This window comes from Ursus arctos, unplaced genomic scaffold, assembly GCF_023065955.2.
Source record: "Ursus arctos isolate Adak ecotype North America unplaced genomic scaffold, UrsArc2.0 scaffold_31, whole genome shotgun sequence".
Lineage (NCBI taxonomy): Eukaryota > Metazoa > Chordata > Mammalia > Carnivora > Ursidae > Ursus > Ursus arctos.
This window is the reverse complement of record NW_026622997.1, coordinates 21,283,915-21,308,505: the sequence shown is the minus strand read 5'-3', so window position 1 is coordinate 21,308,505 and position 24,591 is coordinate 21,283,915. Positions and strand designations below refer to the sequence as shown.

General features: G+C 42.0%; 1 protein-coding gene across 8 annotated transcripts in view; it reads right to left on the bottom strand.

The window, feature by feature from the left end:
* Positions 1 to 24,588, bottom strand: part of KDM1B (lysine demethylase 1B) — a 56,786-nt gene extending 32,198 nt beyond the window's left edge. Inside the window, exons 1-7 of one of the 8 annotated variants that reach the window (XM_048225680.2) lie at positions 24,448 to 24,588; positions 24,093 to 24,137; positions 20,937 to 21,036; positions 19,332 to 19,459; positions 18,225 to 18,314; positions 17,561 to 17,672; positions 12,566 to 12,682 (exon numbers count right to left, since the gene is read on the bottom strand). In XM_048225680.2, the coding sequence (XP_048081637.1) occupies positions 12,566 to 12,682; positions 17,561 to 17,672; positions 18,225 to 18,314; positions 19,332 to 19,459; positions 20,937 to 21,023 (534 nt within the window). In that variant the 5' untranslated portion in view covers positions 21,024 to 21,036; positions 24,093 to 24,137; positions 24,448 to 24,588. Of the gene's footprint in view, positions 1 to 12,565; positions 12,683 to 17,560; positions 17,673 to 18,224; positions 18,315 to 19,331; positions 19,460 to 20,936; positions 21,037 to 21,401; positions 24,138 to 24,447 lie in introns of those variants that run through there. The other 7 variants (XM_044388773.3, XM_048225682.2, XM_048225684.2 and 4 more) reach the window with 7 other exon arrangements.
* Between the last annotated feature and the right edge of the window lie 3 nt (positions 24,589 to 24,591).

Here is a 24,591-nt window from a genome sequence, read left to right as displayed (position 1 = left end):
TGTGTGAGTTCCTATGAAAATGACCGTATCGGGGCCCCTGGCTGTATCAGTCAGTAGAGCACACGACCCTTAATCTCAGGGTTTGGGAGTTCAAGTCCCACGTTGGGTGTAACGCCTACTTAAAAAAAAAAAAGGAAAAAAAAAAGGAAAAAGGAAAAAGGGAAGGAAAGGAAAATGACCATTTATACTTTGACACAGAAATCTCATTTCCTGGAACCGATCCACGAGACTGAAAACAGCAGAGATACAAAGCTATCACTGTAGCACCGTCGCCAACAGTAAACATGTAAAAGTCCCCTCAATACCCTTCAGTCAGGTGAAATTCATCAGGATACATCAATTCAGTGGACTATGTATTACATGGTCTTTAAAAAAAAGAGACCTTTATGGAATGATATGGAAGCACCTTTATATAAACCAACAGGGGCGCCTCGGGGGGGGCTCAGTTGATGAAGTGTCTGACTCTTGATTTCGGCTCAGGTGGGGACCTCACGGTCGTGGGATGGAGCCCTCCGTCAGGCTCCACGCTGCGCTTGGAGCCTGCTGGAGATTCTGTCTCTCCTGCTCCCCCTGCCCTTCCCCACCCCTCTCTCTCCCTCTCTAAAAAAAAAAAAATCTATAAACCAACAAGGAAAGCTCCAAAAAAAGCAGGTGTCGCTCACTACCGTTCTGTTTAACGCTGGTTTACAAACAAACCTTTCCAGACTTTGTCCCTGACAGAATACGAAGCTGCAAGACCAAAGGGACTCTGGGTCAATAAACACCATTTAAATAAATATTTCAAAAGTTCAGGCAATGGCTGGCAATCTGTTGAGACTGAGCAGTAGGTCTCCAAGGGGGCTCTCTGGAGGGCAGGAGGAGATGGGAAAACCTGATACCATAGGCAGATGCTGGGATTTAAGACGACCGCAAGCCCTTCAACTTTAAGATGGTGGGAGGCAGGAGGACAGAAAGACCATTAAGCTTTCAAACACGGAAGGGATCTGACACCTCGAAGCCCCTACTGGAAATAAGTCCTTGCTGTTAAAATACATCCAACCATGTGAGGAATCACAATAAAGAAAGAGGGACAGAAGGAACTGTGGTCCAGAAATTGCGGGGGGGGGGGGGGGCAGTAAAGCCGTGTAAACACAAAAGCAAGAGTAAACAACGGAGGGATTCCGGGGACTGAAAACAAATGACCCAAAACACGAAGAGGAATTGGGAAGGAGGAAACGGAGAGGTGGCCTCAAGTGTGATGTAATTTACTTTTTCCTCTTTCATGGCCGCGTGTCAATGAGCATCTAAGACTGAAACATGCAATTTAAAAAAGAAGTTAGGACAATTCCAACCTCCCAACATTCTCATCACATGTCTTCTTAACCTTTCAAGAAGACTTTAGAAACTATTATTCCTTGTGATGAAGAAATCCTTATTCCGTGTTCAGCAAGGTCTAACTTCACTTTGGCTTCTCCTTCTTATGTTAAGTGTTGCTGTATGACCACAGCACATCAAAGCGGCACGTGTGCTATTATTTTCACTCCAGAGGGATCTGTCAGCCAGGCCTTCTCCTTGCACACATGTGGGAATATTCTCGAATGAACCTCATCAGACCACGGTTATTTCATGAATTCACGATGGAGACCACATGAGTTTGGTTTTTTGCTATCATCTTTGTTCTTTTCTGTATTGCTTCACTGTTTCAAATTCGAACACGTGTCATTTTTCTAAAAAAAAAAGCTCATTCTACAGAAAACCTTGGACTTTTCCAAAGCAGCTCAAGTGGAAGAAAGTGAAGACCCAGACCACCGGATGAAAGATCAAGTAAATGGGAAAAGGAACACCGACGATCTGAAGCATGAGTAGAAATGAAGTCAAAATTGTACTTTCTGTTATCACAGAAAGAGAAGAGGGACGATGGAGAAATCCAAACCCAGTTAAACCACAGCCAAGACGAATTATTTTCATATAAACTTGGCATGTAAAACACACCTAGTATTTAGTAACATAACATTATTAGACAAGTCATCCAAGGTATTTGTTTAATCCTTTAGAACAATTGTTTGGAATCTTCACAAAAACAGGCTGGGTAAAAATGGCCCCAAAGTTAGTATCTATTAAAATAGCCTGCTATTTTTGACCACTCCCTGGCTGAGCTCTCCTTTTAAATATTCTAACAAAACCCACTTGAGAAGTCATCTGAAGCACAGGTGCTAGTTGGTAAGCTCAGTGCAACCACGATCCTGATTAACTTGCCGGACACTCGAACCCCAATTCCCCTCCCTGGACCCAACTCTGCCTGGAAAATCTATTACCCTCAACATCAGCCCCCTCCCTTGTTTCTCTCTCCTGTCTCGCAAACAGGGCTTCTGCTCCGAAGGTCCAGCCCGAGCACCAATTTAGGTGCTGAACTGAAAGGCTTCAGCACGAGACTTGCTAATTCCAGGATCCCGGTCCCAGGCTTAGATCTGTGCTTTCCATCCCTCACTCCCAAACTGCCCACATCAAAAATAAAGCAGGGATACCACCACAGATCCCACTGACACTAAGAGGAGAATTAGGGAACAGTGCAAACAACTCTAATTTGACAACACAGATGAAATAAATTTCTTCAAAACCCAACTATCTAGGAGTGCCTGGTTGGCTTAGTCGGTTAAGCGTCCTACTCTTGATTTCAGCTCAGGTCATGAGCTCAGGGTGGTGAGATCTACCCCAGTGTCTCGCTTTTTACTGCTTAAGATTCTCTCTCTGCCTTTCTCTGCCCCTCCCTCCATGACCTGTATGCACACACCCTCTAAAAAAAAATTTTTTAATTAGAAAAATTTAAAAAACCCACAAAACACAACCATCTAAAACTGGTAGAATAAACCACGTGAACAGCCACATATCTGTTAAAGACACTGCATTTGTCATTTCAAAACTTCTCACAAAGAAAACTAGCCCAATGTCTTCACTGCTGAATTATACCAAACAGTAAAACAAGAAATCATTATCAACCGTACATGGACTCTTTAACAAAACAGAGGAGGGTATACTTCTCAAGTCGTCTTATGGAGCCAGCATAACTTGGATACCAGAACCTGACAGGGATATTACAAGAAAATGACAGACAGTATTCATCAAGAACACAGGTGCAGAATTCCACAACAAAATATGAGCAGACTGAACCCAACAATAAAGGATAATATATTAAGAACAAGTGGGATTTTCCCCCCAGGAACGCCAGGTTGTTTCATCATGCTAGAATGTGTGCAACTTGCCACAATAAAGGAGAAAAACCCACACGATCATCACAAAAAGCACGGAGAAAGCGTCTGACAAAATCCAACATGCGTTCAGAATAAAACGTTCTCAGCAAACTAGGGAGAGGGAGGAACTTTCTCAGTCCGATCAAAGACATCTGTGCTAAAATACTGAACGCCGTCCTCCTAAGTCAGGAGCAAGAAAAGATAGCCGTTCTCCAACTTCTCCTCAACTCTATGCTGATGGTCCTGACCAAAGTGATAAGAAGAGCGAGCCGAAAAATCTAGTTTTTAAAAAAAAGCACAAGTCTTTATTCACAGTCGCTATGACTGTAGAAAACCCAAAGCAATCTATAAAAAGATCTTTGAAATGTAATAAGTGAATTCAAGAAAGTCTCTGGGTAGAAAGTCAACATATACAAGTAAACTGTATTTCTACACAATCTTTTTTTTTTTTTTTTAAAGATTTTATTTATTTGACAGAGATAGAGACAGCCAGCGAGAGAGGGAACACAAGCAGGGGGAGTGGGAGAGAAAGAAGCAGGCTCATAGCAGAGGAGCCTGATGTGGGGCTCGATCCCATAATGCTGGGATCACGCCCTGAGCCGAAGGCAGACGCTTAACTGCTGTGCCCCACCCAGGCGCCCCTGTATTTCTACACAATCTTAACAAACAACTTAAAATTATCAAGTTAAAAATAAATTCCACTTCTAATTACAGAAAAAAAGCAACATACCTAGAAATAAATTTAACAAAAGACACCCTCAGTGAAAACTAGAAAAACACTCTGGAGAGAAATTAAAGACCCTGAAACGATGGAGAGATATTCCACGCTCATGGATCAGAACAGAGGTTCGGGAACACTTTCTGTAAAGGGCCAGACAGTAAATATTTTAAATCCTGTGTATCATATGGTCTACATCACAAACCCCTTACCACTGCAGCAGGAAAGCAGCCACAGACAATATATAACGGATGAGCATGGCTACATTCCAATAAAGCTTTATTTTCAGAGGGAAAGATGGCAGCAGGGGACAAAGGCGCTAGGCTCGCCCCGTCTCACAACTAAAACTAGATAACTATCAAATCATCCTAAATACCCCAGAAACTGATCTGAAGACTGGGAGAACAAACTCCACAAATAAAGGGAGAGAAAAGGCCACACCGAGGAAGGTAGAAGTGCAGAGATGAGGCTTGGAAGAGAAATGAATCCTGGCCGCTGCAGTAGGGAGGAGGGAGCTGTGGTTGCAGAGACGGGCAAGAGACAGACTAGCATGCAGGGGAGTGCACGGGGAAAACGAATCCCCATAGCAATTGGCTTGGAAAGTAAGAAAGACTGAATTTCGTGAGTTCTTGCCACAAGCAGGACTTAAAGCCTGGAGTTCTAAACTCAATGGAGTTGGCTGGGATACAGCCTAGAGGCTATCGCGGTTACTCTTGGAGAGAAGTCAGGGCAAACAGCCCTCAGACATGCAGCATGGATAAAACAGTGATCTGAAGAACACCTGGGACACAAGGTGAGGAGGTTAGCTGCTCATCTCAGAGCGTGTCCCAGAGAAGCGGCGATCATGGAGAGACCCCTCTGGGAACAAAGGAACTGGCAGGAGCCATTTCTCTCGCCCATCCTCAGCCTTGACCCAGAGCCTCCCACAAGAACCAGCCCAGGGCCAACGCTAGCTACCTAACTTGCTTATGTCAAGTCTCACCCCAACCCTGTGTTCCAGGGGAACCAACCTTCCCAGTCACATTTTCCTCAATCGCAGCATGGCAGGCCTGTTACCCCCAAAAGCCAGTGCACCCCTGCCCACACCTCATCTCCCCACCCTGCAGGTTTTCAAGGCCTCAGTTCTGGTGGCAGTGATGATGGGTCCCATTTCACAAGTAAAACAGAACACATTTAGTTAAAATGTACCACATCAGGCCAGGAACCAAACACTGCCCACAACAGACAAAGAGGGCCTCTGCAGATGACTGGCCTAAAGGATAAAGTATCCAGGACAGAACCACAAAGCTCGCTCAGCACCACTGGAGATACTCGCAGAAGTGCCAGGCCCTGGGGAACAGGGGACACTGCACGGCAAGACACTACAGGACCTCTTCTTCATAAGGCCATTACCCTCAAGAACAGTTGTAATTGGTTTTCCTAACACAGAGAAACAGGCATAGAGACTTAGACAAGATGAGAAGGCAGAGGAATGTGCCCCAAATTAAAGGACAATGCCAGAGCCAGAGTTCTAAGGGAAACAAGATATAAGTAACATGCCTGATGGAGAATTTAAAGCAATGATCATAAGGATATTCACTGAACTTGAGAAAAGAGGACAACATGGCGACCCTTGACACAGAGAAAAGGAATAACATAGCACAGTGAAATGAGAAACACACTTGATGGAACGAACAGCAGGATGAAAGATGCAAAGAATTAGTGACGTAGAAGACAGAGTAATGGAAAGTAGTCAAGCTGAACGAAAGAGAGAAAGAATTATGCAAAACAAGAACAGACTTAGAGAATTCAGTGACTTCATCAAACACAGTAACATTTGTATTACAGAAGTCCCAGAAGAGGAAGAGAGAGAGGAAAGGGGGCAGAGAATTTACTTGAAGAAATAACAGCTGAGGGGTGCCTGGGTGGCTCAGTTAAGAATCCTACTCTAGGTTTCGACTCAGGTCATGGTCTTAGGGTCATGAAATTGAGCCCCGAGTTGGGCTCCGCACTCAGTGTGGAGTCTGCTTGTCTCTCTCCCTCCCCTGGCCAGTGCATGTGTGATGTGCTCTCTCTCTCAAATTAATAAATAGAATCTTAATTTAAAAAAAAAGAAAGAAAAAGAAAAATAGCTGAAAACTTCCCTAATCTGGGGAAGGGAAGAGATAGATCCAGGAGGCACAGAGAACTCCCAATAAAATCAACAAAAGAAGAGCCACACCAAAACATATTGAAATTAAAAAGGTAAAAATACAGTGATACAGAAAAAATATTAAAAGCAGTAATATAAGGGGCGCCTGGGTGGCTCAGTCGTTAAGCGTCTGCCTTCGGTTCAGGGCGTGATCCTGGCGTTATGGGATCGAGCCCCACATCAGGCTCTTCCGCTGGGAGCCTGCTTCTTCCTCTCCCACTCCCCCTGCTTGTGTTTCCTCTCTCGCTGGCTGTCTCTCTCTGTCAAATAAATATATAAAATCTTAAAAAAAAAAAGCAGTAATATAAATGAAGACAGTTACATAGAGAAAGGAAACCCCATAAGGCTATCCGCAGTTTTTCAGCAGAAACTTACCAAGGCAGAAAAGAGTGGCATGATATATTCAAAGTGCTGAATGAGAAACACCTGCAGTCAAGAATACTCCTTCCAGCAAGGCTATCATTTGGAATAGAAGGAGAAAGAAGGAGTTTCCCAGACAAACAAAACCTACAGGAGTTCATGGTCACTAAACCAGCCTTGCAAGTAATATTACAGGGTACTCTGAGTGGAAAGAAAAGACCAAAAATGATCATATGAGGGTAGAAAACACACAAGCAGCAAAAATGAATATTTCTGTAAAAAATAAGCCAAGGAATACACAAAATACAAGGATGTAAAATATAACACCCTATACCTAAAACGTGGGGAAGACAGGAGAAAAGAATGGGTTCAAACCCAAATGACCACCAACTTAATATAGTCTGCTATATGACGAAGGTTATGTACAAACCTAATGGTAACCACAAAGCAAAAACCACCAACAAATATGCAAAGAACGAAGAGAGAGAAATCCAAATATATCTCTAAAGAAAACCAGCAAACCATGAAAGGGAAAAAGACAAGAAAGGATCAGAGAAAATTCTCAGAAACAAATGACAAAACGAGTAATAAAATCGCAATAAATAATACCAATAATAATACTGAAAGTACATGAACGAGACGCTCCACTCAAAAGACAGAGGGTGACAGAACGGATTAAAAAACAAGACCCATGTATACGCTGCCTACAACAGACTCATTTTAGACCTAAAAACACCTCCAGATTTAAAGTGTGGGGATGGAGAATCATTTATCATGCAAATGGATATTAAAAGAAAGCTGGAGTAGCAATACTTCTACTGGACAAGAGAGACTTTAAAAGAAAGCCTGTAATAAGAGACAAAGGATGACACTATAATAAAGGGGACACTCCAACAAGAAAATATAACAATTGTAAATATTTATGCACCCGGGATGCCTGGGTGGCTCAGTTGGTTAAGTGTCCAACTCTTGGTTTTGGCTTGGGTGATGGTCTCAGGGTCACGGGGTCAAGCCCCATGTTGGGCTCCTCATTCAGATTGCTTGAGATTCTCTGCCTCCACCTTTCCTTCTGCCCCTCCCCCTGCTCGCTCTAAAATAAATAAAATCTTTAAAAAAAAATTACGCACCCAACACAGGAACACCCAAATACATAAAACAGTTAATAACAAACATAAAGGAACTAATCGATGACAATACAGAAATAGTAGGGGACTTTAACACCTGCCTTACATCAATGGACAGATTATCTAAACAGAAAGTCAACCAGGAAACAATGGCTTTGAGTGTTACACTGGACAGTATGACAACAGTATCTCTTAAACCCTTAAGAGATATATTCAGAACATTTCATCCTAAAGCAGAATACACATCCTTTACAAGTGCATATGGAACATTCTCCAGAACAAATCACATATTAGGCCACAAAACAAGTCTCAACAAATTTAAAAAGATCAAAGTTACACCATGCATCTTTTCTTTTTTCTTTTTTTTTTCAGATGCTTAACAGCTGAGCCACCCAGGTGCCCCACACCATGCATCTTTTCTGACTGCGAAACTATGAAACTAGAATCAACCCCAAGAAAAAATCCGGAAAGGGCACAAATACCTTTATTTGTGGTCAGGTTAAATAACCTGTGGTTATGTTGAGGTTAAATGACATGCTACTAAACAATGAAGGGGTCAACCAGGAAAATGCAAGAAGAAATTTAAAAAGTACATGGAAACAAATGAAAGTGAAACACAATGATTCAAACCATTGGGACACAGGAAAAGCAGTCCTGAGAGGGCAGTATATAGCAACAGAGGCCGACCTCCAGAAGCAAGAAAAATCTCAAACATCCTAACCTTACACTTAAAGCAGCTACAAAAAGAACAACAAATGAAGCCTAAGGCTAGCAGAAGGAAGGAAAAAATAAAGATTAGAGCAGAAATAAGTGATACAGGGGGCACCTGGGTGGCTCAGTCACTGGGCGTCTGCCTTTGGCTCAGGTCATGATCCCTAGGTCCTGGGATTGAGCCCCGCGTTGGCCTCCCTGCTCAGCAGGAAGCCTGCTTCTCCCTCTCACACTTCCCCTGCTTGTGTTCCTTCTCTTGCTCTGTCATATAAATAAATAAAATCTTAAAAAAAAAAATAAGTGATACAGAAACTAAAAAACAATGAAACCAGGAGCTGGTTCTTTGGGGGAAAAAATAAAATAAAATTGACAATGTCTAGCCAGACTCATCAGGAAAAAAAGAGAAAGGACTCAAAATCACAAATGACAGAGGAGAAAGAAAAACCAATACCACAGAAATATAAACTGCAATGGTATATGATAAAAAGCAATAAGCCAAGTAGACAAGAAATGGATAAATTCATAGGAACATGTAACCTACCAAAACTGAACCAGGAAGAAACACAAAATTTGAACAGACCAATCACCAGCAAAGAAACTGAATCAGTAATAAAAAAAAAAAAAAAAAAAAAATCAACACTCCCAAAAAATAAAAGTCCAGAACCAGATGGCTTCACAGCTGAATTCTACCAAACATTTGAAGAAGAGTCAATACCTCTTCTCAAACTATTTCAAAACTTAGGAAAGGAAGGAAAACTTCCAGATTTATTCTATGAGGCCAGCATTACTATCCTGATACCAAAACCATATAAAGACAACACACACAAAAAAAGGGAACTACAAGCCAATATCTCTGATGAACATAGATGCAAAAACACTCAACAAAATACTAGCAAATCAAATCCAACAATACGTTAAAAAAGTCATTCACCATGATTAACCCAGGATTTCTACCTGGGTTGCAAGGGTGATTCAATATTCACAAATCAATCAATGTGATATAGCAATATTAATAAGAGAAAAGATAAGAACTACATGATCATCTCAATAGATGCAGAAAATGCATTTGACAAAGTACAACATCCATTCATAATAATAAAAAAAAAAAACCCTCAACAAAGCAGGTTTAGCAGGAACACACTAAAACAAAATAAAGGCCACATACAAAAAACCCACAGCTACTATCATCCTCAATGGGGAAAAATGGAGCTTGTCCTCTAAGATCAGGAGCAAGACAAGAATGTCCACTCTCACCACTTTTATTCAACATAGTACTGGAAGTCCTAGCCACAGCAATCAGACAAGAAAAAGAAATAATACACAACTAATGAATCATCGAGCCTTACATCGGAAACCGGGGATGTACTGTATGGTGACTAACATAATATAATAAAAAATCATTATAAATAAATAAAATAAAAGTAAAAAAAAAGAAATAAAAGGCATCCAAATAGGTAAGAAACGAGTAAAACTTTCACTGTTGGCAGGTGACATGATACTACATACAAAAAACGCAAAAGACTCTACCAAGAAACTGCTAGAACGGATAAACAAATTGAGTGAAGTCACAGGCTACAAAATTAATCTACAGAAATGCGTTGCATTTCTATACACCAATAATGATGAAACAGAAAGAGAAATTAAGAAAATAATCCCATTCACAACTGCACCCAAAATAATAAGATACCTAGGAATAAACCTAACCAAAGAAGTGAAAGCCTGTACTCTGAAAACTATAAAACACTGATGAAAGAAACTGAAGGTGACACAAAGAAATGGAAAGACATTCCATCCACATGGATTGAAAGAACAAATACTGTTAAAATATCCAGACTACCCAAAGCAATCTACAGATTTAATGCAGTCCCTGTCAAAATAACCCCCAACATTTTTCACAGAGCTAGAACAAGCAATCATAAAATTTGTATGGAACCACAAAAGACCCTGAATAGCCAAAGCAGTCTTGAAAAAGAAAAGTGAAGCTGGAGGCACCACAATTCTGGACTTCAAGTTATATTACAGAGCTGTAGTCATCAAAACAGCATGGTACTGGCACAAAAACAGACACGTAGATCAATAGAATAGAAAACCCAGAAATGAACCCACAATTATATGGTCAATCTCTGACAAAGCAGTTAAGAATATCCAATGGAAAAAAGTCTCTTCAACAAATGGTGTTGGAAAAAGTGAACAGCTACATGCTAAAGAATGAAATGAGGCCATTTTCTTACACCACACACAAAAATAAACTCAAAATGCATTAAAGACCTAAACGTGAGACCTAAATGTGAAACCATAAAAATCCTTGAAGAGAACACAGGCAATAACTTCTTTGACATTGGCCATAGCAACATTTTTCTAGCTATGGCTCCTGCGTCAAGGGAAACAAAAGCAAAAATAAACTACTGGGACTACATCAAAATAAAAAGCTTCCGCACAATGAATGAAACAGTCAACAAAACTAAGAAGCAACCTACTGAAGGGAAACGATATTTGCAAATGACTTAGCTGATAAAGGGTTAGTATCCGAAATATATAAAGAACCGATACAACTCAACACCTCCAAAAAACAAATAATCCAACCAGAAATGGGAAGATACGAACAGACATCTCTGCAAAGAAGATATCCAGATGGCCAACAGACACATGAAAAGACATCAACATCACTTATTAGGGAAATGCAAATCAAAACCACAATGAGATATCACCTCACACCTGTCAGGATGGCTAAAATCAACAACACAAGAAACAACAAGTGTTGGTGAGGATGTGGAGAAAAAGGAACCCTCGTGCACTCTTGGTGGGAATGCAAACTGGTGCAGCTGGTGTGAACAGTATGGAGGGTCTTCAAAAAGTTAAAAATGATCCAATAATTGCACTAGTGGGTATTTACCCCCAAAATACAAAAATACTAATTCAAAGGGATACGTACACCTGCTTGTTGATTGCAGCATTATCTACAATTGCCAAATTACGGAAGAAGCCCAAGTGTCCACCAATAGATGACTGGATAAAGATGTGGTGTGTATACACAATGCAATATTATTCAGCCATAAAAAAGAATGAAATCTTGCCGTTTGTGACAACATGGATGGATGCAGACAGTATAACGTGAGGTGAAATAAGTCTGTCAAAGACAAATACCATATGATTTCAATCATATGTGGAGTTTAAGAAACAAAGGAAAAGAAAAGAGAGAGAGAGAAAGAAACAAATCAAGAAACAGACCCTTAAATATACAGAACAAACTGATGGTTGCCAGAGGGGAGGTGGGTGGGGATGGGGGAAATAGGTGATGGGGATTAAGAGGGCACTTGTGTGATGAGCACAGAGTACAGAATTACTGAATCACTAGATTATATACCTGAAACTAATATAAAAATAAATACATATAAGACATTTTAAATACTAAGGAACTGACACATGTCAAAAAAAAAAAAAAAAAAGGCACAGTATACCAACGAGGTCAGATTCCTAACTGCTCAAACATATCCATCCATCCCTTCTTCCTTACTCAAGGATTCTGGTTTTGTTTGATGTTGCAACATGCTCAGTTACACTGCCTTGCTGTATCCCTACTGTCGTCCACAGTTGTTGCATGGTCCTGTTCTACAATGAGATGTAAAGAGAAATCTACTGTTGGAACTTTCTGGAAAGCTACTATTTTACCAATAAAAGAGGGAGAAGCTCAGCTGGCACACCCCTCTTGCCCTTTGCGTTTCTCAACTTTTCAATGCTTAGAATCTGGACACAGGGGCGCCTGGGTGGCACAGCGGTTAAGCGTCTGCCTTTAGCTCAGGGCGTGATCCCGGCGTTGTGGGATCGAGCCCCACACCAGGCTCCTCTGCTATGAGCCTGCTTCTTCCTCTCCCACTCCCCCTGCTTGTGTTCCCTCTCTCGCTGGCTGTCTCTATCTCTGTCAAATAAATAAATAAAATCTTTAAAAAAAAAAAAAAAAGAATCTGGACACAATAGCTGATGTACAGGAACCATCTCCTGGTGGGACTGGAAACAAAAGGGAGACTTCGCAGGGCAGCCACACCAGCCCTGGACAGGCTACTTCCAAACTCCTTATCACGAGAAAAAAATAAAGTCCTCAATTGGTTAAGCCATTGCAGTTGGGGTCCTGTTATACGTGGACTGATACAATCCTGATAAAATAATCAATAAACGAAAAATATACACCCATCACTATTCAGTAACAACTAAATTAACCTACCCATTAATTCAAAAGCAAAACCAACGGAGATCGTACCTTAATAGTAGTATTTGATTTCATACCACATCGGTAGGTCCTTGCTATCTGTGGAGTAAGGTGGATTTCCTTGGTAAGTTGTCTCCATTTTCTACACTCGGGTATTGTACACTGAACCTAGAAGGAAAGCAACATGTCAAGGTGAGTTGGCTAATCTTGAACTAGCAGGTCTATCCAACAACACTCACTCTGCCATCTTTTCCACAAGATCCAACCAACCTTTTTGTACTTGGGAGTACTTTTTCCTCCCCCTTGCATCACCACCACCCATAGAATCCACTTTTACCCCACGAGGGTAATGACTTCTGATTCAATACTAGCTCACGCACAGGGAAAGTGCAAAGGGGATCTAAGCACTGTTGTCAGAAAGGTTTTCCAGCTCTAACCGAAGGAAACGATCAGAGCTAAATTTAGTCAAAAAGTATGCACATTAAATGCACTGTGGTATTCTGAACTGGATCCTGGAACAGTAAGAAGGACACTAGTGAAAAAGCTGGAGAAATTCAAATAAAGTCTGCAATGTAGTTATTAGTACCGTACCAATATTAATGTCTAGCTTTAATCAGGGCTGGTGGATGATAACATCAGGAGAAACTGGATGAAGTATAGATGGGAATTCTCTGTTATTATCCTTATGACTTTTCTGTAAATTTAAGATTCCAAAATATAAGGTTTATTTTTTTAAAGTATGCAGATATATATGAAAAGAATTAAGCTGGACGCCTACTTCACACACATACAAAAATTAACTCAAAAATGGGGGCGCCTGAGTGGCTCAGTCAGTTAAGCATCCGGCTCTTGGTTCCAGCTTAGGTCATGATCTCATGGGTTGTGAGACTGAGCCCTGCATCAGGCTCTGCACTCGGCAGGGAGTCGACTTGAGACTCCCTCTCCCTCGGCTCCTCCTCCTGCTCGTGTGCACTCCAAAATAAATCTCAAAAAAAAAAAAAAATAACTCAAAATGGATCAAACATCTAAATGAAGACTGAAAGTGACAAAACTCTTCAGAAGAAAGGATCTTCATGACCTCAGACTTGGAAATAGATTCTTGGATACGACACCAAAAGCATAAGCAGCAAAAGAAAAAAAACAGACTAAACTTCAAAATAAAAAATTCTGCACATCAAAAGACACTATCAAGAAGTGAAAAGGCAACTTATAGGAGAAAATATTTTCAAGTCCTGTATCTCAAGGGTTTAGGATCCAGAATATATAAAGAACTCTTACAACTCAACAATGAAAGATATAAACAACCCAATTTAAAAATGGGTTGTTTAAAACAGATGTCTTTTATTTATTTTTCTTGTCTGTTGCATGAAGAAATAAAAGGCACCTAAATTGGTAAGGAAGAAGTAAAACCGTCCCTATTGACAAATGACATGATAATATATATAGAAAACTCTGAAGACTCCACCAAAAAACAATTAGAATAAATGAATTCAGGAAAGTTGCACAATATGTTAATATACAGATATCAGTTGTGTTTCTACACTCTAATAATGAAGTAGCAGAAAAAGAAGTTAAGGAAATAATCGTATCTACAATTACACCAGAAAGAATAAAAATACCTAGAAATAAACTTGACCACGAAAGTGAAAGACCTGTATTCTGAAATTATAAGACGTTAATGAAAAGAATTGAAGACGACACAAATAGAAAGATATACCATGCTTGTGGATTGAAAGAATTTTCTTTCTTTTTTTTTTAATATTTTATTTATTTATTTGACAGCGAGACAGCCAGCAAGAGAGGGAACACAAGGAGGGGGAGTGGGAGAGGAAGAAGTAGGCTCCCAGCGGAGGAGCCTGATGTGGCGCTCGATCCCAGGACTCCGGGATCACGCCCTGAGCCAAAGGCAGATGCTTAACGACTGAGCCACTCAGGTGCCCCGAGAAATAATATTCTTAAAATGTCCGTACTACCCAAAGCAATCTACAGATATAATGCAATTCCCATCAAAATACCAACAGCATTTTTCACAGAATGAAAATAATCCTGAATTTGTACGGAACTACAAAGACTTCAAATAGCCAAAGCAGTCTTGAGAAAGAACAAAACTGGAGCTCTCACAATCCCAGATTTCAAGATACACAACAAAGCTGTCGTAATCAAATACTATGGTACTGGCACAAAAACACAAAGGTCAATGGAACAGAATAGAGAGCCCGGAAATAAACCCATGTTTATATGATCAATGAATCCACAATGGGGTGGCAAGAATATACAATGGGGGGAAAGATGTTACTTTAATAAATGGTGCTGAGTAGGGGCGCCTGGGTGGCACAGCGGTTAAGCGTCTGCCTTCGGCTCAGGGCGTGATCCCAGCGTTGTGGGATCGAGCCCCACATCGGGCTCCTCCGCTGTGAGCCTGCTTCTTCCTCTCCCACTCCCCCTGCTTGTGTTCCCTCTCTCACTGGCTGTCTCTATCTCTGTCAAATAAATAAATAAAATCTTTAAAAAAATAAAATAAATAAATAAATAAATGGTGCTGAGTAAACTGGACAGCAGCATACAAAAGAATGAAACTGAACCACTTTCTCTCACCATACCCAAAAATAAATTTAAAATGGATGAAAGATTTAAATGTGAGACCTGAAAGTGTAAAACTTCCAAAAGGAACCATGGGTAGTAAATTCCTGGACATTGGTCTTAGCAAAATATTTATGGATAGGTCTCCTGAGGCAAGGGATACAAAAGCAAAGACAAACAACTGGGACTACATCAAAATAAAAAGCTTTTGCACCGTGAAGAAACCATCAACAAAACCCAAAGGCAACCCAGTGAACAGAAGATATTTGCAAATGACATCTCTAATAAAGAGTTAATATCCAAACTATATAAAGAACTTCTATAACTCAACACCAAGAAAACAAATAATCTGATTAAAAATGGGCAGAAGACCTGAATAGACTTTTTTTCCAAAGACCTACAGTTGGCCAACAGACACATGAACAGATGCTCAACATCACTCATCATCAGGGAAATGCAAATCAAAACCACAATGATATCTTACACCTGTCAGAATGGCTAGTGTTGAAACAAGAAATGTAAGTGTTAGTGAGAATGTGGAGGAAAAGGAACACTCGTGCATTGTTGGTAAGAATGCAAATTGCTGCAGCCACTGTGGAAAACATATGGAGTTTCCTCAAAAAATAAACAGAATTACCATATGATCCAATAATTTCACTCCTGGGTATCTACCCAAAGAAAACAAAAACACTAACTTGAAAAGATACATGCACCTTATATTTACCGTAGCACTGTTTAAAATAGCCAAGATATGAAAGCAGCCCAAGTGTCCATCGATAGATGAATAAAAAAGAAATGGTATACATACACACAACAGAATATAACACAAACATAGAAAAGAATGAGATTTTGCTATTTGTAACAACATGGATGAACTTAAAGAACATTGTAATAAGTGAAACAAATCAGAGAAAGATAAATACTGGATGATTTTGCTTATATGTGGAACCTAAAAATTAAATTAACAAACAAAGAAACAAAGAGACTCTTAAATACAGAGAACTGGTGGTTGCCAGGGGCAAGGTGGGTAGAGGGATGGGTGAAACAGGTGAAGGCAACTAAGAGCTACAAACTTCCAGTTATAAGTCACAGAAACGAAATGTACAGCACAGGGAACATAATAATTTTTTAAAAATGGGCAAAAGACTTGCACAGATATTTCTCCAAAGAAGATAAACAAATGGTAAGCACACAAAAAATGCATTAATCATTATGAAAATGCAAATCAAAACCACAATGAGATACTCCCACTAGGGGTATGTGTCATTCATGCCTACTACGACAGCTAGAATCAAAATAATGGAAAACAAGAGTTGGTGAGGATGTGGTGAAATTTGAACCCTCACACAGTGCTGCTGGGAATGAAGACCCAGCAGTTTGCTATGGAAAAGAGTATGGCAGTCCCTCAAGGGGTTAAACAGTTCCCATACAACCCAGTAATTTTATCCCTAGGTATACAACAGAACTGAAAACAGGTATTCAAATATTCATGCATAAGACGTCCATACCAGCAACTGTATGCAATAACTAAAAAGTGAAAACAACCCAAATGTCCATCAACAGATGATTGACGAATGGATAAATAAAATCGGACCAATCCATACAATGGAATATTACCCATGAAAAGGAATGAATTAGAACATAGATGAACTGCAAAAACATGATGCTATGTGAAAGAAGCCAGTCATGAAAGGTCACATACTGCATGATTCCTTTATATAAAACACCCAAAATAGGTACCTCACAAAGACAAAGATCAGTGGTTGCCAGGGGCTAGGGGAGGGGGAATGGAAGGTGACTATTCGATGGGCACAGATTTCCTCAGTGAATGATGTAAATGCCTTGGAATTAGCATTTGGTTGCACAGTGTTATCAATGTATTAAATGCCACTAAATCATGCACTTTAAAATAGTTAGTTTGGGGGCACCTGACTAGCTCAGGGGAAGAGCACGTGACTCTTGATCTTGGGGTCATGAGTTCGAGCCCATGTTGGGTGTAGAGAGTACTTAAATAAAACTTTAAAAAAGTAAAAAAAAAAAAAATAGCTAATTTTATGTTATGTGAAATTTGCATTAATAAGAAAATTTTAAGTGTGCAAGAGAAGCTCAAAATTACTTATATTTTTAAACTAGCAAATCATTTATTAAGTGATAATATATTTATCTCATATATACAATCACTAAAATATATTTTCAAAGAACGGCTACATGGAAAAGTAAAATTAAATCAATAAACTAAAATTATACGCAAAGTATGATTTTCAACCTAACTAGGATCTGTACACTTCTTTGTACTATGTGAATTATCAAGGTTTTCAACAGAAATAAAAAATGCGATATGTTTTAACAGACCCAGAAAGAATAAGTGTAATAATAGAAACATTTCCTAAAAATCAGTATTTTCACCCATCCCTGCCTTTCGCTCCACAACCTTTTTCCAGGGCAATACAGCATTACACTTTTTACCCAATAGGGGAGCTGCTGGTCCGCCATGAAAGCTTTGGGACTAGGTTCAGTTTTTCCGTTGCTAGTCCATATTTTTTTCCAAGTAGTATATTTGTCATATCCGTCCTTATGGCTGAAAAAAAAATAAAAATAAATATATCAAGCTAGAAGTTCACCAGGTTTTCTGAACAGGGGGCAGGTCAGCAAGCCTTTCGTAACGGATTTAACTAGCCACATCATAAAGAGAGGGAAGGTTATCTCGGTACCCGTCAAAGAGGTGGTCGGGAAGGGTGCATTCCTTCCCGTTTAGTATGGAAAACTATTAAGACGGGATGTCCCCCTGTCTGTCCAGCACCCCACAGTTGTCAGCATCCTCCCTCAAATCTCTGCAGCACTGCCCCCATGCACGGTCACAGAACAGCAAAGCAGGGCCTAGATTTTTCAGAACGTGCAGACCAGGAGTTAGCAGGCACTTCCTGAGCCCTGAGCGTGCACACACGTAGCACAGACACACACCCAGCCACTGCATCAAAGTTCTGGCTCAGCTGTAGTCGGCTCAGGCACGGGTGAAAGGGTAGAATAATTCAGTAAGCCTGGGGGCTCCGTCTTAACTGTCTGACCCCTTCCGCAGCCCCCCGCCACCGTCCCCTCCACCACGGCAAGCTCCAACAATCAGCGAACAAACCTTCTGTAGTAATGGTCAAAGCATTCATTACAGAAATGCTCCCCACAGGAGAGGTGATACCATCGGGATGTGTAGCCGTTTTTGGCACACCTGAAAATAGCAAAACACGTGTAGCTTCATAATGAATAAGCATGTTGTCCCGCTTTTTAAAAACAGGTCTTAAGCACATCCTATGAGCCCATTTTGCACCATCTCCACTTAGAATCCTAACAACCGAGAGTTGAGGACCGGGGAAACTTAAAAGGATGTCTGATCCCTCGTAAAACCTGGTGAAGACACAGGGACTTAAAGACCCATGGTACGTAACCCAGCTGGCTGCACAGCACAAGGGCCTGGGGCTTAGATGTTTTCTCAAGACTCCCCCGGAGCAATGAGTTTTAGGGTACAGAACAAGGAACGTGGCCATGCTTGCTGTGAGCAGTGAGTGCATGAAGGAGACGGGGCAGTCTCCAGCAGTAACGCATGGCCCACCACCGAACAGCCAGCTGCAGTCTGTCCATCACGCAGGCGCTCCGGCAAACAGAACCTGCCCCACGGCCGATCAGGGAGCACAGGACGACCTCCGATGCCACGGTGAACACTACCACCACCACCTCTTCGTGGTTAAAAGATTAAAATGGGATTTGTTTTCCAGGTTTTATTGACGCGGAAGCCTTAACTGACGATTTTTCTGGGGAAGTAAAAGGTCATGCTTGGGTCATGCCCATAAAAATGGCAAGAGTGAAGGTAGCTCCGTGGCTGAGACCGGTCCGTGTCTACTGAAGAGGAGGAATGTTATCTGAGGGGGAGGAGAAGCACAGGGGAAGTGAACACATGCTGGTCCCCACTGGGGGCCCAGGGTCCTCTCCTACCCCCTCCCCCCCACCCCAGGAGAGGTACAGCCACAGTGGGCGGATTGGAGGACGCTGATTGGTGGCTGCTAGAGCTGCCACGACTAGGTCTCCCGGGGGAGCACAGAGGAGGGTGCGGTGTGCACGAAATGCACGGGAAGCGTCTCTATTCTTAGACGACTTCCAGTATCTATATCTATCTTTAGGAAAACTCTCCTGGAGGATGATGCTCCCCCCGGGCGGGGAGGGGCGGCCGAGGCCCGCCTGCCACACGGACCTTTCAGAAGCGCTTGCAAAGCACACGGGACACGCTACTGTGCAGCCTGACTTCTCACATCTCCTGTACTTCTTCTCTGACCCGCCGTCCTCATCCTCATCTGTCGTCTCTGTTGCTTTTTTCTTCGCCTGAGGAACAATCGGCTGAGGTTACGCGATTTTCCCCAGAAGGGCCCAGGGTGAAGGAGGTGGGAAGTTCGAGACTGAAATAACTTTGCCGCTGTGAAAATCAACAACACCCTGGCAGCAGGTGAGGGGCTGACAATACAGCAAGTTCTCAGAGACGGCAGTGTGCAAATAATTCAGTGACTTGCTGCAAATACAGAAGCAGCACTTGAATGACAGGTCTCCGAGGACAGAGCTAAAATGCACATGAGCCTTTCTTAGGAAAAAGCTGTACCAGTCAAAGCAAAAGCTCCTCTCATATCAAGACTTTTATTCTTTTCTTTTTTTTTTTTTTTTTTAGATTTTATTTATTTATTTATTGGAGAGAGAGCTTGTGGGGGGGGGGATGGAGAGGGAGAAGGGAGCCCAACAAGGAACCCGATCCCAAGACCCTGAGATCATGACCTGAGCCAAAGGCAGATGCTTAACCAACTGAGCTACCCAGGAGCCCCAAGATTTTTTTTCCCTTTAATTAGAATAGTCATATCCTCTCAGTACTGCAGATTTTAAAACATTGAATAATTTTACTTTTTTTTAAGTTTATGTATTTATTTAAGTCGTCTCTATGCCCCACGTGGGGCTCAAACTCACAACCCCAAGGCCAGGAGTGGCACACTCTTCCGACTGAGCCAGCCAGGTGTCCCCGAAAGCTGAATAATTTTAGAAAAAGAGTTACATCATTCAATATTTTTCTTAAAAAAAAAAAAAAGAAAAGAAAAAGCCCTAGAAAAGAGATGGCAGCAAGTAACCTGCCAACAGCAGCCGACCAGCTATAAACTGAAGTCCACATTCCTATGAATGACGCCAAGCCAAGCATGGTCTGGCCTCAGCTCACATCCTGGGAGCAACCACACAGCTGTGGTTCTCTGAACAGCTCATGCTGATTCACACTCCATGCCTGTCCTTGCAGGGACATCTGTCCCTCTGCCAGATGTACTTTTTTCTACATTCTACCACTTTATCACACCGCGCTGTGATTGTTCCGAGGGGAATTTCTCCACTAGGCTACAAGTTCCTTGAGGACTGGAATCGTACCTTTTCATCTCTAATACTTCAGCCCCAATCATCCTAAGGTTGTGGGGCACCAGGCTGGCTCAGCCAGTGGAACATGCGACTCTTGATCTCGGGGTTGTGAGTTCAAGCCCCAAGGTGGGTGTAGAGAGGACTTAAAAATAAAAAAACTTGGGGCACCTGGGTGGCTCAGTCGGTGAAGCGTCCAACTCTTGATTCAGCTCAGGTCATGATCTCGGCTCAGGTCATGATCTCCGGGTCGTGAGATCAAGCCCTGTGTAGGAGCTCTGCACTGGGGACATGGAGCCTGTTTAGGATTCTCTCTCTCCTTCTCCTCTCCCTCTGCCCTCCCCCCTAACCCCTGCTCCTACTCTTTCTTTAAAAACAAACAAAAACCCAACAGGTGCATTAATGAACAAATGAATAATACCTGCCTACCGGAGCTCCTCAAAGGCAGGCTATCCGGAGAATGATCAAAAGATGCTTTTTTCTTTGTCCTCCTCCGTGGTGTTGCCATCGTGTCAGAAAATCTTCAAAAAAAAAATTAAATTAAATAAGTAAACAATAATACTTTCAACACTCTAGATTAAAGTTACTATGTAGCTTACTAGGTAAGAGCATATGCTCTGCAGGTAGACTGCACTACTGTGAAGCCACTGCTTTCAAGTTACTTAATCCAAGACTAAGCCTCAGTGTTCCCGTCTATGAAATGGGCACAGCAAGTATGTACCATAGCAGTGGTATTTAAAGCACCAGACCTGGCATACTTTAAGTACTTAATAAATGCTGTCCATTTGTAGTATATACATTTAAAAATATAAAAACAAGAAACACCACACAGATGACCAATAAAAGAATTACACTGCTGTTTGTAAAATTCAATGAGTAAAAATACCTGGTCTTTGTCTGTCTGCTCCTCTCCCTCTTACTGTGTCTTCTCAGTAGCTCCTGAATTTCGATCTTATTATACTTTACAAAGAAAACTCAGTTGCTCCCTCTCAGTAAAATCTCAGGCACCCTGTCCAGTCACTACTGAATTTAGGAATCTGGGTTAGACAGTCACTGGTATCTTCTACTAGAAAAATTTACGAGCTCTCAAACTGGTTTAAATAGCCGCATAAGCATTAGGAACCAAAGTCTATAAGAAAAATAATGCATAGTAACCAGGAAAGATTAAGAGTTATCAAATTAGTATTTTTCAATTAAATAAGAAATAAAAATGCTTACCATAAGTATGCAGTAACATACAGATTTTACAATCATCACAATTCCTTCCCTGATCCGTGTATTTATTACACACACACACACACACACACACCCCATGAACATAGGACATACCTATGGGTAAGGAATTTGAAAGTGGAAAAGTGTTATAAGATACAAATTCCACAAATATAATCTTCATCTTGGAGAAAAGCTTTGAGGACCTTGTAATCCTACTGTTTCATATACGTGAATTGTACTAACATTCATAAGAGCATTTTTCATGGATTATTAACACCACATGTGAAAACTCTGTTTGCCACCTACACGGACTTTGAGAAATCTTGACATCAGTGGTAAAGACGGCCTAACTCAGTCTTCACTTTCTCAAAACCATTATGTTATGAACGCTTAAATCCTGTACAGATTCTGAAATGCGTTCCTATTAAGCATTAAAAAAGGTGCCTTTTGGTTTCTATACCACTCATTATACTGCTACATAAAGCACTACTAATGTTAACATACCTACTGTTTACCTATAATTCTTATACCCAAAGGCTTTCTGGATCACATTTATATTTTCAAAAGGCGTCCAATCTAACATATCTCTTTATATAATACATATATTCCACGTTATTCATAAAATGAGCCACAAAGCACGTATAAATATGTACATAGTATATGTAAATATATAGTATATGTAAGGATTGCAGCAAAAATATTTGAGTCTAACGTGGGGTTTAGGAACATAATCAGCCTAGTTTCATGCAACATTTGGCCCTGTTACCTAGGAATACTGGCAACTCAAAGCATAGTTTCTGGATATTTCAACAAACATTTTAATCCAACTGTGTACTGGAAAATACATATTTAATTGCAATGAAGAATTATATAATTCAAGAAATGGTTAAGAGGAAAGGAAAACATTAACTATAGAAGCCACTGTTAAATCTGTGTTGTCTAGGAAAAATATAAGTAAAGATTTTTAAGTGTTCGTACACTTTCACCTTTATACAATATACGGTGACATTCTCTCATCCTTTTCTGACACTATAATTTCTCTGTTTCCACTGTTGCTGGGGTTTGGGGGCTCAAGATGAAGGGGAAAACGTTTACGTTGGAAGGACTACAGCTTGGGTGTTTTTCAATACAATCTTAGAAATACTGATCACAAGTGCTAACAAATTAGTATAAAGTGCTCTCACCTGGTTTTTCAAATTGATAAACGCAACTCAACAGAACCAATTTGTTTCATGTTCAATATAATTATATAAGCACATTTCTTCCTAATTTTAAATTTATAGCTTTGGCTTTCTTTTCAAGTGACAAAAGGAAGAAAAAAGTGAGGTTTTGGGGGGAGGTAAATTTATACGTGCATATACCAATGTCTCGATTTCTATTTTAATAATTCCCAGGGTTTTTTCCTAAAGTAGCCTATTGAATAATATTTTTTCCAAAAAACGCACAATTCACAAAAATATGAATCCAGACTTCAAGTTGGAATAAAAATGTACAGGGGCATCAGCTACTTTCTAAAAATAAGACAAACTACCAGAAACTTCTTCAGAGACAACAGAAACAAGAATTTCCCCCAGGGCCACTGAAAATACGGCAGGACTAGCACCTTCTTGCACCCACGCTAATCAAGTTTTCCGAAATATGGATCCTGTTCAACTGCCTGAATGCTTTACTGACTACTTTCTCTGCCTGAAAGACAATTTAATTATTGGTCATTTTCTCCTCTACCTCCTGAAGAAAACTTCCCTCCCGCCCCTTCTTCCACTACAATAGATTTTTTAAAAAAGGAACTGACCTAACAAAACGCAGCAGCCCTGAGTGGTGTGTACGCCTGCAGAGCCTCGAGCTCCCCAAATGGAGCGGTCTGGGGACTCCCGCACCCCACCCCAGGGAAGGCTGGGCCTCCATCTGGCTCGACTCCACATTACAGAACCTCAACTTTCTACAGCTGGGCCTGCCTCTCTTCCTTCCTCTTTCACCTGCCAGCTGCCGGGCTGTTGCCTAACAGCTCGGGTAATCGGGCCGCCCCCTCCGGGTCCTCAGGCCCGCAGGAGTTACCCCAGCAACCTGGCAATGCCGCTCGTGTCTGAACGCGTGGTGGCTGCGCCGGAGTATTACTATAACACCTGCAAGGCTGTGCGGGCTCCTGGCCGCCACACCTCGACTGCGAAGAACGAGCCAGGGAGTTCCTACCCCCGGACTGGGGGCTCTCCGCGGGCCGCAGACACTCCCCAGGTGACAGGGCTCTGACAGTCCCCAGGAGGGAGCCCCAACGTGCCCGGCGCCAGCTGCAGCCGCCTCGCTCTCCGAAAAGCTTTCTCGTCTCTTCTCCCAAGTCGGAGAAGCAACAGCCTCCGGGGCTCACCTTTGCGCCAGAGAGGTGCAAGGAGCCGGGGGGGAGAAGGCACCCCTGCACGGAAAGGAAGCATTATAGGGGGGTTAGGAGAGACCCTCAACCCCGCGACGAACTGGGGAACCCCGTCGCTGCTACACGCCAGCCCGGGAATCCCCCCTCCCCTTCCTCAGACCCCGCACCCCCTTTCCAATACGGGGAGGGCGGGGGCAGCCCCCAGCGCACCGGTCCACCTCCCACCCGGGCGAGGGGCGCTGCACAGGGGGAGGAGGGCAGCCTGCACCCCAGCCAAGCCGCTTTGTGAGGAGCTGTCACCCGAAATCCGCCGCCGCCCCCGCGCCCGCCCCCGGAGCCGCGTGCCCCGCACCTGGGAGCGCGGGCGAGACGCTGCGCGCCGCCCGGGGCTGCCGGCGCCTCTCCGGAGCCGCGCGCCGCGCGCACAGGACAGCAGGATCCGCGCCGCGAGCCGCAGCCCCCTCTCGGCCTCCGCCGCCGCCGCCGCCGCTTCCGC